Source organism: Dendronephthya gigantea, unplaced genomic scaffold, assembly GCF_004324835.1.
Source record: "Dendronephthya gigantea isolate DGI-Jeju-01 unplaced genomic scaffold, DenGig_1.0 000154F, whole genome shotgun sequence".
In the NCBI taxonomy this organism is placed as follows: domain Eukaryota; kingdom Metazoa; phylum Cnidaria; class Anthozoa; order Malacalcyonacea; family Nephtheidae; genus Dendronephthya; species Dendronephthya gigantea.
This window is the reverse complement of record NW_021163164.1, coordinates 56,627-72,580: the sequence shown is the minus strand read 5'-3', so window position 1 is coordinate 72,580 and position 15,954 is coordinate 56,627. Positions and strand designations below refer to the sequence as shown.

The 15,954-nt window shown below is 37.5% G+C and overlaps 1 protein-coding gene across 1 annotated transcript; it reads left to right on the top strand.

Annotated features, from left to right (window-relative positions):
* Positions 1–2,041: 2,041 nt before the first annotated feature.
* LOC114537237 (interferon-induced very large GTPase 1-like) lies at positions 2,042–13,649 on the top strand. Its single transcript, XM_028558374.1, has 5 exons — positions 2,042–2,077; positions 7,156–7,612; positions 9,253–9,413; positions 10,818–10,907; positions 11,716–13,649. The coding sequence occupies exons 1-5, from the start codon at positions 2,065–2,067 to the stop codon at positions 13,647–13,649; spliced, it is 2,655 nt and encodes an 884-aa protein (XP_028414175.1). The 5' UTR covers positions 2,042–2,064.
* Positions 13,650–15,954: the final 2,305 nt, after the last annotated feature.

Genomic DNA, 15,954 nt, shown 5'->3' with positions numbered 1-15,954 from the left:
CCAAAATGTAGTGATAAAAACAACTACATTTGCAAATAATGATAAATCCTATACTCTAATCAATAACGTACATTTCATGAAAATAAAGTCGACAAACAATGGTGATTTAATATTCTTGTTGCATGGTGACATCAATAAGTAACTTAGCTAACCTAAACTCACTTAGTTGACATACAAGCAAAGTTTCTTAATATTGGATTATTTCTGCTCCATTAAGGAGCTCCATGATTTAAATAATTCAACCTACCTTCAAATTAGTATTCTTTTCAAGATTTACTGTTTACTTGTTTTTTTATATTGATATGTTGCCAATTCGCTATGATATTCACTTTAAAAATCATGCGATTTATTTATCATTCAATATAAACATAAAACCGGCCTAATCTACAAAATATTGCCTAAAATTTAAACGAAAACGGCTTACAGTGATTTAGTTCACATTTTCAGGATTGATATCTTTAGCGTCAAAATCGAGCCTTTTCGATAAAATCGAGTTTTTTGCCGATTTTTTATATGAGCATCCATGATGATATGAATTATCGCATCACCGACAATAATATTTCGAGCAAAAAAGGCTGTGAGACTGAACCCTTGGTCCAATTTTATGTCAGGAATCGATTTTTAGGGTCAAATGTACCTTAGTGGAAGGGCATCATGATGGAATTTTGTCACATTTCCCAACCGCATGACAACCGATTCCGACATGCAGTAAGCACGTGCCGTGATGTTTGTACAAGACTTGTTGGAAGAGCCGTGTAGCAAGTCTTTTAATTCAACAAGTTTGCTACAACATGTTAAAAAGTCATTTGTCCCATTTCGTCAACAGCTTGGGACAAACAGTGCGAACAATCTTGTTGCAAGTTTGTGAACAGACTTGTTACAAGATATGATATTTTTACGCGTGTAGAACTTGTAAACGCTATTTCTCCGCAATTCTTTTGCACATCCCAAAGCAAGCTATTATTTTGACTCTTGTTTCGACTTATAATACAAATGCAGCTTATAACTATCTACTGGTTTGAATATTCTATTTAAATAATCTTTTCCAGCGCTATCGTTTGTGGTATTCCGGGGTCTTTAGCCCAAATACTTGCAGAGATATTTAAGTTTTGCTTCAAGTCATTAATTAAGGAGTCAATTTTCGCATTTGAAAATTTTTTTAAATTTCTTCCTATTTCAAATTTGAATGTAAATTACCACTGATAATTACAAGTGGTCCTGTCATCACTGGAATGACTCTTTTTATATAGCTAATATCGCTCTGCTGTTCAATTACTTCCTAGGGCGTTTGTGAACAGACTTGCTACAAGATACGATATTTTTACGTGTGAAGAACTTATAAAACGCTATTAAAGACCGTTCTCGCATTTGAATTAAAATGTTTTAAATTTCTTCCCATTTCAAATTTTTATGCATAATCACCCGGATAATTCAAGTAGTCCTGTCATCACTCGAGTGACTCTCATTATGTCTATACTTGTCTATATACTTGTATTTCATTGTTATGTACTCTTTACATGAGAGGCGTTGCTATATATCCTGTATAGTGATAAAAACAAGTGCACCACTATTCAATATTACACATCAAACCGGCCTAATCTATAACTAACCAAAACGCAAACGAAAACGGGTTACAGTGATTTAGTTCACATTTTCAGGATTTTTGATATCTTTAGCGTCAAGATTGAGCCTTTAGAAGATTTTTGCCGATTTTTATATATTGAGATATGAATTATCGCATCACTGACAATATTTCGGAAAAAAAAAGCCGAAAAACTGACTCCTTGTTCCAATTTTACGTCAGGTCAAATTTACTCCAGGGGGAGGTAATCATGGAGTTTTATCACATTTTCCAACCGCATGACAACATTCCGAGCATGCAGTATAAGCACGCGTTTAGCAACGATTATCGCTTAGAACTTATAAAACGCTATTTTTCGAATCTTTGCACATCCTACTGTAAACATTACTCGGAATTATAACAGAATGATAATATGTAAAATTCAGACATTTTGAAGACAGAACAGACAAGAAAAGCGAAAAAATCCGGAATCTCTAAAGTATATGGCTGCTATGGGTGAGTAATTTGAGCTAACAAAGCAACCTATAATTTTGACTCTTGTTTTGACTTATAATACAATTGCAGCTTATAGCTATCTGCTGGTTTGAATATCCTATTTAAATAATCTTTTCAAGCGCTATCGTTTTGTGGTAATCCGGGGTCTTTAGCCCAAATACAGCAGAGATATTTAAGTTTTGTTTCTCCCGACAATATTGTCTGGATTCATTGATGCCATACGGGAGTGCATGTGAATGCTTATGTGTGCATATCATGAATATTGAATCCTCACCGGAGAGAAAACCAGCATTATAAGTAGGGTGGACATGTACCAATTATTCGCCGAATTAAGGCGAGGTGATTATCCGAGAATATTCCCGAAGTCGAGGTGAATATTCCCTGATAATCACCGAGCCTAAGGTGAATAATTGTTTCCGTATTTTTGCAGAAGTGAATTGACACAAGAACTGCATTTGTTCGCTTATATCTTTGTAAGAAACGTCCACAAAACGGCTAGCCGCCATTTTGAAATTTCGCGTTTCTTACAGAATAATACGTCCGATTTGACCATTCAGAATGTAGGATTTGTTATATTCACTTGTGCGAAAATACTAAATTCATATGTATTCGTTTTTCACATTATTAATTTCTTTTCAAATTGATTGTTTTTACCCTCTGTGAACATGAAAATATTAATATATGCACACCACTTATCGATGCTGGCGACGCCACCGTCAATTAGGACACTGATATATCACATTTAAAGAAATAGCAACAATTTTTGTCCTCTTCGAGAGCGATGACCGAATTTTTAACATTGTGCAAGGCGGATTTTTAAGGTTGAGTTTTTAAAGTTGTAGCTATAGCCATATGTAGCCATAAGAGCTTTAATATTAATTCTTAAGTTAGGTATGTCTTAAGAGGAAATAGAAACCTTGATATACTTATGTACTCACGTATGTCACAATGTGTAAATGAAAAATATTTACACATGCAGACTGGCTTTCGATGAGGCAATTCGCAAATTATTCAAGGACGATATGGGGAGATGCACTAAATTAGGAGGCAATACCGCAAACGAAAAGTAAACTATAGAATTTCCAGGCCGGGCTGTAAGTAGGAATCAATGAAGGCTGCAAACTGGATTTGGTACAGAACGTAATCGGCCGGTCTGATGGGAATAATGCGAAATGCGCTCTTAATATCTGTTTTAGCCAAAAAACACCCGCGCCCTAACCGCTTGATCATTTCGATAGCATCGTCCACTTTATAGCGTAGTGTACAGTGGTGTGCTCTTGGGCAATACCGTCGTTAACCGAGTCAACACTGGGAGAAGACGAATGTTGAATTAAAGTATATTCTCCCGGAGTTTTCTTAGGAATCACCCCTAACAGCGAAACGCGAAAATTGGCAAACGGAGGGTACTCAAAGGGCCCGCCAATGCGATCAGCTGCCAACTCTTGAATGTTTATCGCTATAAGTCTATAACAACCGTAGGATTCGATTTAGCGGAAAGTAGATTGGTTGCAAAAAATGCGACGCGCCGACCTCAAGTATTTCGCGTCCGCGGGGAGCCCTAACAGGACGAGATGAATTAAAACGTTGAGCGCAAAGCAATAATTCCCAATGCGTGGCGCCGCGAGCGATTCTGCTTAGCAAGTTTTAGCAAGTTGGAGAGGAATGTTTCAGATATTCGTTGAATGCCGTAAGAACCTACTTTTACATATTGACTTTCGGTTCCGTGGCGCCATTGTTGTTGTATTTAATCAAAAGTGTCTTGAAATTTGAGAATGCCTATGACTATGCCTAAATTGTTTAAAGTGAAAGTTTTCTCGATTTACCAATGGGGCGTCGGTTTCCAGCAGGGCAAAGAGTAAATAAAAATACAAGTTCTTTAATCGAAAGCTATATCAACTGACCAACCTTTAAATATATTTGTGATGGACGCGTATGCAAGGTTACCATTATTTTTAGAATTGAATAATTGGTGTAGAGTTATTGTGACACAGATATTCAAGAAGTTCGTAAACGTGATCCATCGTTTATCTTCGATCGATTCTAACCTCGGATCCAGGCGCTTTGGCATCCTCAGCGGTCGCGCGATGCGTGCGTGGAAACTGCTGCGCGCCCCATTCGTGATGTCCCGCGCGCGGGTTTTCCCCAAGGAATTAAGGACTGGTCCTCCTAATCAGATCGCATGATATATTTAGGGAGCAACACTTTTGTAGTTTTGTTTGTGTTTCACTGTTTCTTTCACGATTTTTTTATATTGGGCATACGTATCCAAAAATGAAAATTTAACAATCAAATCAAGTTACCGACCACTGACAACAGGCTCGTGTGTGATTTTTGTGTCGGTATCGAATTTCAAGACCGGTTTTGGGTTTCACTAAACGAAAGGAATCGACGGCACAGCAGTACTAATAATATAGACGTCGCATATTTATAGACGATAATAAATTTTCGCGAAAATCCTCGGAAAATGTTTTAACTACGGCCATCTTATCAATATCAACGGCCACAGCTTGGATGTAACTATTTAATTGTGCGTCTAAAATGAGATGGTGAAAGGAATTTAGACGAAGAGAGGTGCATTGTGTGTGAGTATTTTGATAACCGCTTCTACATTATCGTATATAGACTCTGTACGACCCTTTCTCCTCATATCTATTTAGCCGGGTGTACATAATACGACTACGCAAATCAGCCTAGAGTATAATTGGGTCCTTTCGCAGAAAAATGTGAAGTTCCAGTCCTTCGAAAGGGAACTTTCGATTTGCATCTAATTAATCACAACCGCGAGGGCTTAGCAGTTCAAAATATCACGAAGGCCCTCAGGTCGAAACGTCGAGAAGTATTTTGTCTAATTTAGGCAGTTGTTGTACCACAATCGATGCTAATTAGTTCAAAATATGTGCTACCACGGGATTTTATCGTGCGTTTGCATACCACATCTTTCGAATTCGTAACTGCGGCACCACTTCGATACCTGCCATACTGATATATTAGCAGTCATTATTTTAGTAAAGGAAATTTTCTATTCAAAAACACTAGACTCGTTAGTAGTGCATATATTTAGTACGTACATGCACGTGCGGGAAATTGACACGGGAAGACGAGCATAGAGATTATAAATAAAACTAGAGGAGTCATCGAGGAGAAATTGGGGAGCGCGTTAATGGGGGGCAAATCCAAGTCCCGGATGTTCACTCATTCATGATGTCCGAGGCCAAAATATGTCGTTTTTAACGAGTTTTTTTTATTTCTAAATGTTTTTTTGCCTAAAATATCGTCTCAGGATGTCTAAATTAATAAAACCAGTTTCAAAAAGCACTGTTTTTCCTTAAAAAACCGGCAAAGCGACCTAAATAACGAATATAATTTTTTAAAATTGTTGCTAACGTGGTTGCTAAGGAGGTATTGATCTAGCAATCAGCGCTTGGCTTAGCATCCGGGACTTGAATTTGCCCCCCATTATCGCGCTCCCTTTTTCGACTGATGTTTCCGATACCAATGCCCCCTCTAGTGTTATTTATAATCTCTATGAAGACGAGTGCTTTTGATGTGATTAAAGGCTAGTTTCCACTCAGGAAAAATCTCCTTTGGATCGGAACGGACAGGAAAGTTTTCTTTGTCGGTGAGTTCTCAAGTGGCGTTTATACAAAGGAAACTTTCCTGTCCTATCCGATCCAAAGGAGAATTTTCCTGAGTGGAAACTAGCCTTACATCAAATAAAATACCGCGTTTAGTTCGGATTGAATGTCTGGTCCGTTTGTCGACATACGGCTGGACATGCAATGATGCCCAAGTAAAAACATTTGTTTGTCAAGTCCGCGATATGTAAAGGTCAAATTTATTTTTAGTCGTTTCGAGAAGTCGTCTGGTGACGATAGTTACTCGAACGCCACACGTGACCTTGATTTGACTGACGTGTCATAATGCGCTGGACGTCATTTTAAATTTTCAAAACAAATAAGCTTTTTTTGCTAATATTCCACAATGTTTTGCAACTTTTGCTGTCTATATTCCAAATTATGTTTTCTTCCCAAAGCACTCCACATTGCTTGCTGCTAATATGCTCAATGTTTTGCTGCCATTTAAGACTGTTTTCCACTACACCAGAATTTATTCGCGGATCAGATAAAAAGTAGGAAGTGATTGTACTATCTTGCGGCAATTTTTTCCCAAACGAATCACATCACGGGATTTCAGATATCGCTTTGCGTCGCGCGAATAAATTCGCCTGCCTAGTGGAAAACGCGCTTTAGCCAATGTCGAAATTCTAGGCAGTGACATAGATCCTTGACGGTAAATATTACCATTACGCTTGGTATTCCGTCATTTTTTTACCTCTTTCAACACCCTAGAACTATTTTCGTTCGTATTTTATCGATACAGAACATTATTGCGTGTTAGTAGAACAATTGTCATCAAGACTACCGATAAACATTCGATGAAAAAAGTCTGTTTCCAAACGTATGAGGATAATTACTCAAATTTTCATTCTATGCCAACAATACTACGGAACTTGCTCCATTTTGGTTGTGTTTATATCACAATATTTAATTAAACAGGGGTTTGTGAATTTACTTATACAGGCAATATAAGTTTCATCGAAGAGCTGAAAATAAGATGAATTGCACGAATAATGATTTTAAAACAGTATATAGCTGCATGCCTATTACAAACAATTGTTGATGATGTTCATCCTTGCATTGGAAAGGTGTACATGTTGCATTTTTACGTCGGCTGTTATAACAGAGAATCATTATTGCAAGTCATATAGTTTTTTCCCCTAAATCTTACTGCGCCTATAAAACAGGAAATCTAGCCATTGTTCTTATTTCGTGATAACGTAAGACATTTTACGCGCTGCCAACAGAAGTTTGAAGCTTTCCTTAAAAAATATATACAATTATAAAGGTCTGCTCGTGTAGAGTACGTGAGTTCGTTGGATATGCACCTAGGCTATATAGCATTTTGACGTAGAATTCTTTACGATGGGCTGGCGTAGAGGTCTTATGGGAAATTTCCTTTTGCGATTAATTTAAAGAGGATTTTAACAGGGTTTATAATTTATTTATTTTTAAATCCAGGCAAAGGCATTCTCATGGCAGCAGTATTCGAAGGACAGCATGTATGTGCTACATGTTCGCGTAGCATTAGTGGTGTTTTCCAGTTTACTATCCACGCCGACAAAGTGACTTCTACCGTGATAGCAGGAACTGTGGTCACACTAAGCGGAATATATGCGATATACCAGTATAAATCACGTCAACTTAAACTGACAATGAAGGGGGCTATTGATAAAGGCCTTGGTGGGGAGAGAGAAGACCAGGAAGTCAGCGACATCCTACCAGGAAAGCTTCATGTTGCACTGCAATGTTTCACGGGCAAAAGATTCCTGGAAGTTTTAGACGATTTTAAATCGGGTAGAATAAAAGAACGCTTGGAAAAGGAGTTTTTGGATATTGGCATTGAAACGGAAGAATTGGTGGTTGAAATAAGAAACATTGAAGAAGTAGAAGAAAGAGCAGCGGCGATTGTCACGAGGTAAAATAAGAATTCCCAATAGCTCTTCAAATGCCAAAAACAATTGGGGTACTTTGCGACATAAAGCGAGGTTAAGATGAAATATAGCGAGTTTAGGAACACCAAATCTACGATACGAACGGAAGTTATACTTTCGTTATTTCAACAGTTTACAACAGAGATAAAAATAATAGGCTCTTTTTGGTAAACAATGTTACAGCCCATATGCATAACACTTAAAATTTGCTTTCCAACGCGAGCGCCTGTATTTTATGTCACGACCTCGTCGTAAAGAAATACTGTCACTATTCCTCTTTCACGATACAGATATACATTTCAGACACTATTATAGATAAACGATGTGATAGCGGTATGAATGTAAAACAAGTTGATATTGGATTCTTAATACTATAGTGGGTAGGGTCCCAGCTCCTCGCAAGAATGATTTTCAGTGGCCAAACTTTACGATACATTTCTATTTCAATAGCATAGCTTCGTTCTTTAGAAAACATAAACTCTCATACACTCTCGTGCACTCTCATCAACTCTCATCGACTTTGAACTGGTTCAAATTTTGATGAGAGTTGATGAGAGTTGATGAGAGTTAAATAATAATAATCAACTCTCGTTCTCAACTCTCATCAACTCTCATTCTCGTTTGACCGTCGCATCGAGAGTTTGGAAAACTCTCGTGTGAACTCTCGCTTCTCAACTCTCATCAACTAACATTCTCGTTTGACCAGGGTTTAAGACTGGTTTCCACTTGCGATTTTTGCTGTGATTTTATGTGCAATTTTCTTCTTTTCACGGATGTGAATGAGTGAGTTAGTTACACATGTTCGAATAAATGCTCTTCGAAAAAATCGGACCATTCGTAACTAGTCACTCGTTAACATCTACCAAAAGACGAAAATCGCGCATAACATCGCACCTAAATTTGCAAGTGCCTTTACGAAGAACGCTGCAGCCTTTTGCAGAGACGTCTAGCGTTGTGCATTATGTAATTTCTCTTCGCATTTTTGATTCAACTCATGCATTAAGTTAGTGACGACTGACGCATTAAGTTACTGATTGACATGTATTTTCTCGCACAAATTATAACCCATTCCATTTTCTTATAATAGCAATAATAATTTATATACCGGCGGCATATTGTCTTCGTTATGTCATAAGCAAACATTTCGGGCTACATTCTCATTGGTCTCTTTCCCGTGGGAATTCAAAACTAATTATTTGGGCAACGCTGGTTACTCAGTTTAGGTAAATAAGTTCTGCATTTTGGCATAGACCTAACCTTAAACTTATTAACTGCAGATTTGCAACATTAATTTTGTGAGACTTATCATACAGTGTACATGATCGGTAAATATTTACATCTCTATGTTTTTTTGTACTGACTACAACATTAACAGACCCCCTTGTTATTAGGGAGTTTTAGAAGTGACTACAAGCACGAGATTCGTCATTCTCGCGTGTTGTTTGCTTAGCCTACGCCATCAGCCAGCGCTCGTACTCGCTGGGTTTTTGAGTATATGTTTGTTGGCTGTTTTTCATTCGTTTTTGAGTATGAATTTGTTGGCCATATTTCGTTTGACCGTTGTGTTATTGCTTGGGAAAGTAAATAAAATTTTTTGGGAAGTACATAAATGTTATATTTTTAGTACTATGGAGAAATCAGAAGATGAAAATCTACGAAAGAAACCAAGGGAATGTGCAAAGTGTGTGCACGCAAAAAATTCTGGGAAACCCGAGAATATCGATTCTGAGAATTATTCTTCAATTAGTGAATTTGAGGTTCCAAGAAATGGAGACAATGGAAAAGGTAGAGTACGAGAAATTTTACAATTTTTTGCTAAAGGCGAGGTGATGTCAAAGTTTCATTTCGTTTTGTTTCATTTTGTTTAATTTTGTTTAATTTTGTTTTATTTTGTTTCATTTTGTTTTATTTTTCTGAAATTGCAAAACAAACAATGAAATTCTTCCTCAGAATGAAAACTCAAAAGTATTAGACAGATTCTGAAAGACAAAGTTTAATATCTTGTAACATATGCTCTTTGTTTGCATGCAATAACCGCCGCCATACGTTTAGGGTAGGTTGAAATACGTTTCTTGCAAAAATCACCCGAAATTTTCTCCCACTCCTGTTGAAAAAATAAGTTCTTTCTTAAGTTCTTTCATATTTGTGGGTTTTTTGCATGAACTTGAATTTTTACATGTTTCCAGATATGTTCAATTGGATTAAGGTCAGGTGATTGATTCGGCCACTCCAAAACCCTGACTCTTTTCCTTGAAAACCACTCCTTTGTTTTCACTGCTGTGTATTTTGGATCGTTGATCCAACCTCTTGATAACCTAAGCTTTTTGGTAGTTACAGGAGCCATGCTTTTAAGCGATATCTCATGGTACATTGTATACTATCCATTTTTCCTTCAATGACATGAAGGTTACCTGTACCACTAAATGAAAAACATCCCCAGAGCATGATGCTCCCCCTGCCGTGTTTCATAGTTGGCATCGGGTTTCGCCGTACCGTTCTTTTTCTAAACATGCCATGCACTAGCTGTTCCCTCCATGCAAATAGCTCCATTTTCGTCTCATCCGCGACCACAGGATTTTTTCCCCAAATCTAGCTGCTTCATCGACATGCTATTGCGCAAATTTCAGGCAAGCTTTGATGTGTCTTGGCTTTAGCATAGGGGTCTTTCTCGGGGAACGAGAGTAGAGAAGAGCCAACTCGTGTGTGTGCGGCTGATGGTAGCCTTACTTCTATACCAGCTGCTTGGAGGTTGAGTGGTGCTTCTTGTAATAGTCTTCAATAAATTGACGTAGATAATAATGTCTAATAGAGGACAACTTTTGAATATTCACAATAACCAATCACCAATTCACAATAACCACATAACATTAATCGAAACATCAGGAATAGTTTCTTCGTTAAAATTGCTGAGTGTGTCCAATACCTAACTATAGAAGTAAAGAATGAAGATTCTGTCATATAGTACTGATCATGCATTTCCTACTTGCCCGTTTGATTCCATATACAGCCAATTCGCCTATATTTATAAGTATCATTTTTCGTGACAATAATCTGCCTAAACCTCAACGGTGGATGTAAAGTGTACCTTACAGAACGATTATTTCCTGATTCAAAAACTCCCCCTACTTTTTTCCCATGTTGTGTTTCCAATTTTGCCCACTGATTTTGAGTTATTTCAATATTTTGCAGTACACAAAAAGAAAAACGTTCAGAGAGATCCTGAACACTCACTTTCTACAGAGTATTTGGAAATTGGGCATACCAGTGATTCAAAGAGTGGTATGAGCTGTAAATTTTTTATAGCTATAGCGCTTAAAAATTTCCTAAATGCCTAATTAATTTGTCATTCAAAAGCGGTTTTGCCTACCAACTGCTGGAAGGAATAATAGAGCATTTTTTTGCTTTTATTGCGAATTTATCCCAAGGAACTCGTTCTCACTTGATCTCTAGCATTTTTATATCTGATTAGAAGACTGGCAATGTCAGCTGAAAATAATTGTTAATTAATTGTTGTTAAAACATGCGACTTTTGGAAAATGGTTGTGCATGTACGACCATGCAAAGCAAAATAATGAAATCTTATTGTTTATTATTGTCTATTAGAATTTGTCACATAAATATAGATATGAATACAGGCATGACGTACAGATAGAACCCTCCCCCCCAAAAAAAAATCCTCCTCTTTTGAATACATTCCTCCCCTTTTGAATACTACAGAAATGTAAAATACCATGTAAACACATGGACCGGACTTAACTATTCTGGGGAAGTAAGAGTTTATAAAATATATTATAAATATATAGTTCCGGTCATGGAACGAACGGATGCGATAGTTTACCTCTTCGAAGTTGCACGTTTTGTGGCCTGATATAACTTGTGATAAAAAGTTATTGAGGTTAATATTTAATCATTTTGTCATCTTTAAACTTTGTTTACCAAATATTTCGAGAATTAAGTATATCATTGAGACATTTAAGATAATGCGTCTTTAATATATTGTTATTAAAGACTTGGGAAACGAGGCTAATGTTATTTGCTTACTGATGAAACAAAGTTTAAAATTCCATTTTTTGTTTCTTCACCGTAGTAGAAACAATAAATATTCCTGGCCAGGAGGGTCTTCTGGCTTCAACAGCGCAAGTGGATCAACCAGAACAAACATGTCAATCCAATAATACAATCACCGCAGCTACTGCGCATGCACCTGAGATCACAAACACACAGGATGCAAACACAAGCAACACACTGTCACAATCCTCCACTGATAGTAACCTGAGGCCTCATCGAAAATATTCTTTAAAACATGCTCGAAAAATCGATAACCATACGCTAATGGATGATCAATTAACGTCTTCAGATCATATACCTGAATATATTTTTAGTAAACTCATGATAGCAGATTACACTTTGCGTGAACTTAAATTAAAATCTTTAAACTCAAATGAAGATAACGCTAGAAATTCCTATAATTCAGATGACGATGAGGATGTAGATGACGAGGATATTGTAGCTGTGAATTCGATGGATGCCTTAATCGGTACTTTTCATTGTTCCGATAACTCTTTACGACGTTATCTTGCCAATAGAATGTCTACATGTCAGCTTAGCGTTCCGTTTCTTGTGCCTGACCTGGCAGCGCCTACGGAGAACGTCACAATGTTTCTATCAGCTTTGGAGAGCATCACGAAGTCTTGGAAGACTGGTTCTAATGAAAATAAAAGCGTGTACGAAGTGTTTGCGACAGAGCATCCATTTCCAATCGTTTCCTTCATCCGCATCGGCGAAATTGCCAAGTCAAAATCATTCTTAATTAATAAAATTATGAGTGATGGAAGCAATCATCACGACTTTTTTTTTCACAGAGAAATGAAGGGTGGTGACGTCGAGCGTAAAGTGATCGGTGGATTGGTTGAATTGAGCTGGTATCTTCCAAGTAGTGGACAGGGACAAAAATTGCAAAATGAAATTTGCTTTTTAAACCTTCGAGGAGACGCCAGAGATTTTGAAAAGCAATTAAATTTCCTTCTCAAGATCTCGTCCGTGTTATGTATAGTACTAACCTCGCAGTGTCCGGATGAAACCACGATGGCTGTCTTGAATAAAGCAACACAAAGCGAAGTAGTAAAGATTTATCTCATCTTTCCGGAAGCAACACAGAAACAGAAACAGGCACAGACGAAGAATTATTTCAAAGATTTAAAAAGTAAACACAGCGATAAGCTTTCCTTGGTAATGAACGACAGCAAGTTCAATGATCACAAGCTTTTGGATAAAATCCGAGCAGCTATCCAAAAGGCTATCCAAGGGGTGAAAGCAGTACCTTTAGTGAACCTTGCTCTTGTCGCTGGTGGACACGGTATCTCACTTGATTACGACCAATCAGATCCAAACTTCTGGAAAACTGTGGACAGCTGGTTGCAAATGGGCATCAAAGAAGCTAAAACTCTTATGAAGTTACAAACGCATATTCCAGAACTGGCGAAGTTGGATCGCGAATTGCATCGTCCAAAATCTTCCAGGAATGACGAAGTATTTCAAAAGATTGAAGAATGCGAAAAGGCTAAAATAGCATCTTTCAGTGACTTAGACGAAAGAATTCTTCACTGTCTTAATTTGATTGCAACGATGAATGGACGGGAACGAAATAACGCCTTGAATAAATTAAAGCAGCAGTTGGACAAGATGTCTCTGGAGCTCAAAACCTGTTCGTTTCGAGATGATCAAAAGCAAAAATTGGAGATTCACGCCACGTCACGGGCTGAACAATCAAAACAAATAGATGAACCAAAGTTCTCGTTTGGTTTAGAGCACATCATCCGGGAACTAGCGCAGCTATACCAGCTCACAAATATCTCTACAAACGACTATGCAGGTGCTGCTGCAGACATGTTGCTTTCTGGGCAACCTCTGGAGATACTGGATGGAGATTCCTTTTACATTCCACTGCGATGGTTCGATGCTGTATATGGTAAACTTCAAGACAAGACAAAAATGCCAAAATTTTCATCATTTCTGTTCTAGGAATTCAAAGTTCAGGTAAGTCGACAATGTTAAACACAATGTTCGGTTTAGATTTTCCAGCCAGTGCTGGTAGATGTACTCGCGGTGTGTTTGCGAGTCTTCTTCATGTTAGTGACTCCCTCAAGTCTGATTCAAATTTGATTATGTGTTGGTTGTTGATACTGAAGGTCTAATAGGAAACTCGGATCCCCTATTACGACAACACGACAATGAGTTAGCAACCTTCGTTATTGGTTTGGCTGATGTGACTATTGTGAATATCTACGGTGAAAGTCATAACGAAATAAAAGACTTCTTGGGCATGGCTGTGTCTGCTTTCGTGAAAATGAAGCTTGTAGAGGAGGAGAAGAAGAAATCGTGTCTGATTGTCCATCAAAATGTTGTTGCAGTTGATGCTGAAGATATATTAGGTTGTCACCGTTTGAATTTCAAGAAATATCTGGATGAAATGACATTGATTGCGGCAAGTCAGGAAAAGTGCGAGAATAAATTTACCAAATTTAATGATATCATTTCATTTGATGAAAAAAAAGACGTGTTTTATTTGCCAACCCTGCTGATAGGAAATCCACCAATGGCTCCGGTAAACCCCTCATACGGAAGAAGTGTTCAGAAAATCAAACAAGCCATCATTGACCTGATGTGCTTGAAAGGAAGTACCCATTATTCACTGGCTTATTTTCGAAAGAGAGTCTCTGATCTTTGGGAAGCAATTTTAAAAGAGCATTTCATATTTAGTTTTCGGAATACGATTGAACTTAGGGCTCGGAGATCCTGAACGAAGAATATACAAAGACCTCTCTGACTGTGATGGTTGATGGAATGGCCGAACTTAAAGGAAAATTAATGTAACTCTAAAAAGATGCTCAAAGCGTGAAGAACGGGAGAGGAAATGGAATGAGATTCAGAGAGAGATAAGTGATACGGGAGAAAAGCTTGAAAAGGATATGGAAGAAGCAATGGATGCCTTTTTTGAAAACAATGAAGATAAGACGAGTCTTGATAAGTGGAGAAGAGAGATAAGCGAAAAAATAACAAAGGAAAGAGAAATGCAAGTGGAACAGGTGACGAAGGATTGCGAAAGAGCCTTTGTGTATTTGCAGAAACTTGAAGATGTAGAAGAAAAACAAGTAGTCTATGAAGAGCAAATCGTGGAAGAAGCTAAAGCCTTACTTGCCTCATTTCCCGACTTCAAAGAGAAGAAAAATTTGAGGGAGTTATTTGAAGAAAAATGGCAGTTATGGATTGCGGAAGTTCCACCGTCACAGGAGGAGAAAATTGACATCAACAATGAAATGATGAGTTTCATTCGGGAGAAAAACTCTGCTCTAGGTGAAGAGAAATTAGAAAACAAAAACACCGTCTTGTCATTTAGTATTGAACCTAACATAGTCAGCGATGATCTTTCATACAACATAGACATTTTTAAAAAGTTTCTCTACGACGAAGAATGGATTCGAAGACAATGTCTTCGTCATGCTAGAACAATCAAGAAAGATGTTATTAAGATGGCTCTTGAATTTAGCAAAAAAGAGTCAGAATCAGGTGTTAGGTTTACTCGCAGTTACCTTGAGCAGATGTACCAAATTGTTGTTACCACCATAGATGATGAAACCATGAAATATCACTTCAAATTTAAAATTTCTTTAACATTCGATATATTACTCTATACTTTCGCACAGTCGTACCAACTCTTTGAAGAAATGGAGATGCGCTTTTTAAAAGAACGAGACATAAGAGGTAACCTTGAAAAAAACCTGCGACCAGTGTTACAAAACTATTTTGAAAATATTTCCAAGAAGGCAAAACAGGAGTTGGCTGCTTGTTTGTTCATTGATGTAATTGCAAAGCAAATTGAATCGGTGCTAGAGTCTAACATGGGTCTTTGCGTGGCAAAAGAATTATCGAAGAGAGGAGAGTACCAGAACAAAGGTCGATTCCATGCAAGAGTCCTTATTGAACTGGGAGAAAAGGGCAAGTTTGAATCGTACATTCCTTATCTTGAAGATCAAGTTCAATTTATGAAAGCGAAATTAATGGAAGCAATTGAGAACTACTGTCTGAATGAAAACCTGCCTTTTGTCAACACGCTTTTCGAAAGACAAATCAACAAGATCAGAGAAAAAGTCATCGATGCCTTTGAACACGCAAACAGGAAAGCAAGTACTACTGAGAACGCGAAACTGACTTTTTGGATTCAGCAATTTGTCGAGGAATGTAAAACACTCGTGCTCAAGAATGAAATGTTTGTTGCAGTCGTCATTGAAGATCTGGATGAAATTGACGTGTTCCAATTAACAGTTTA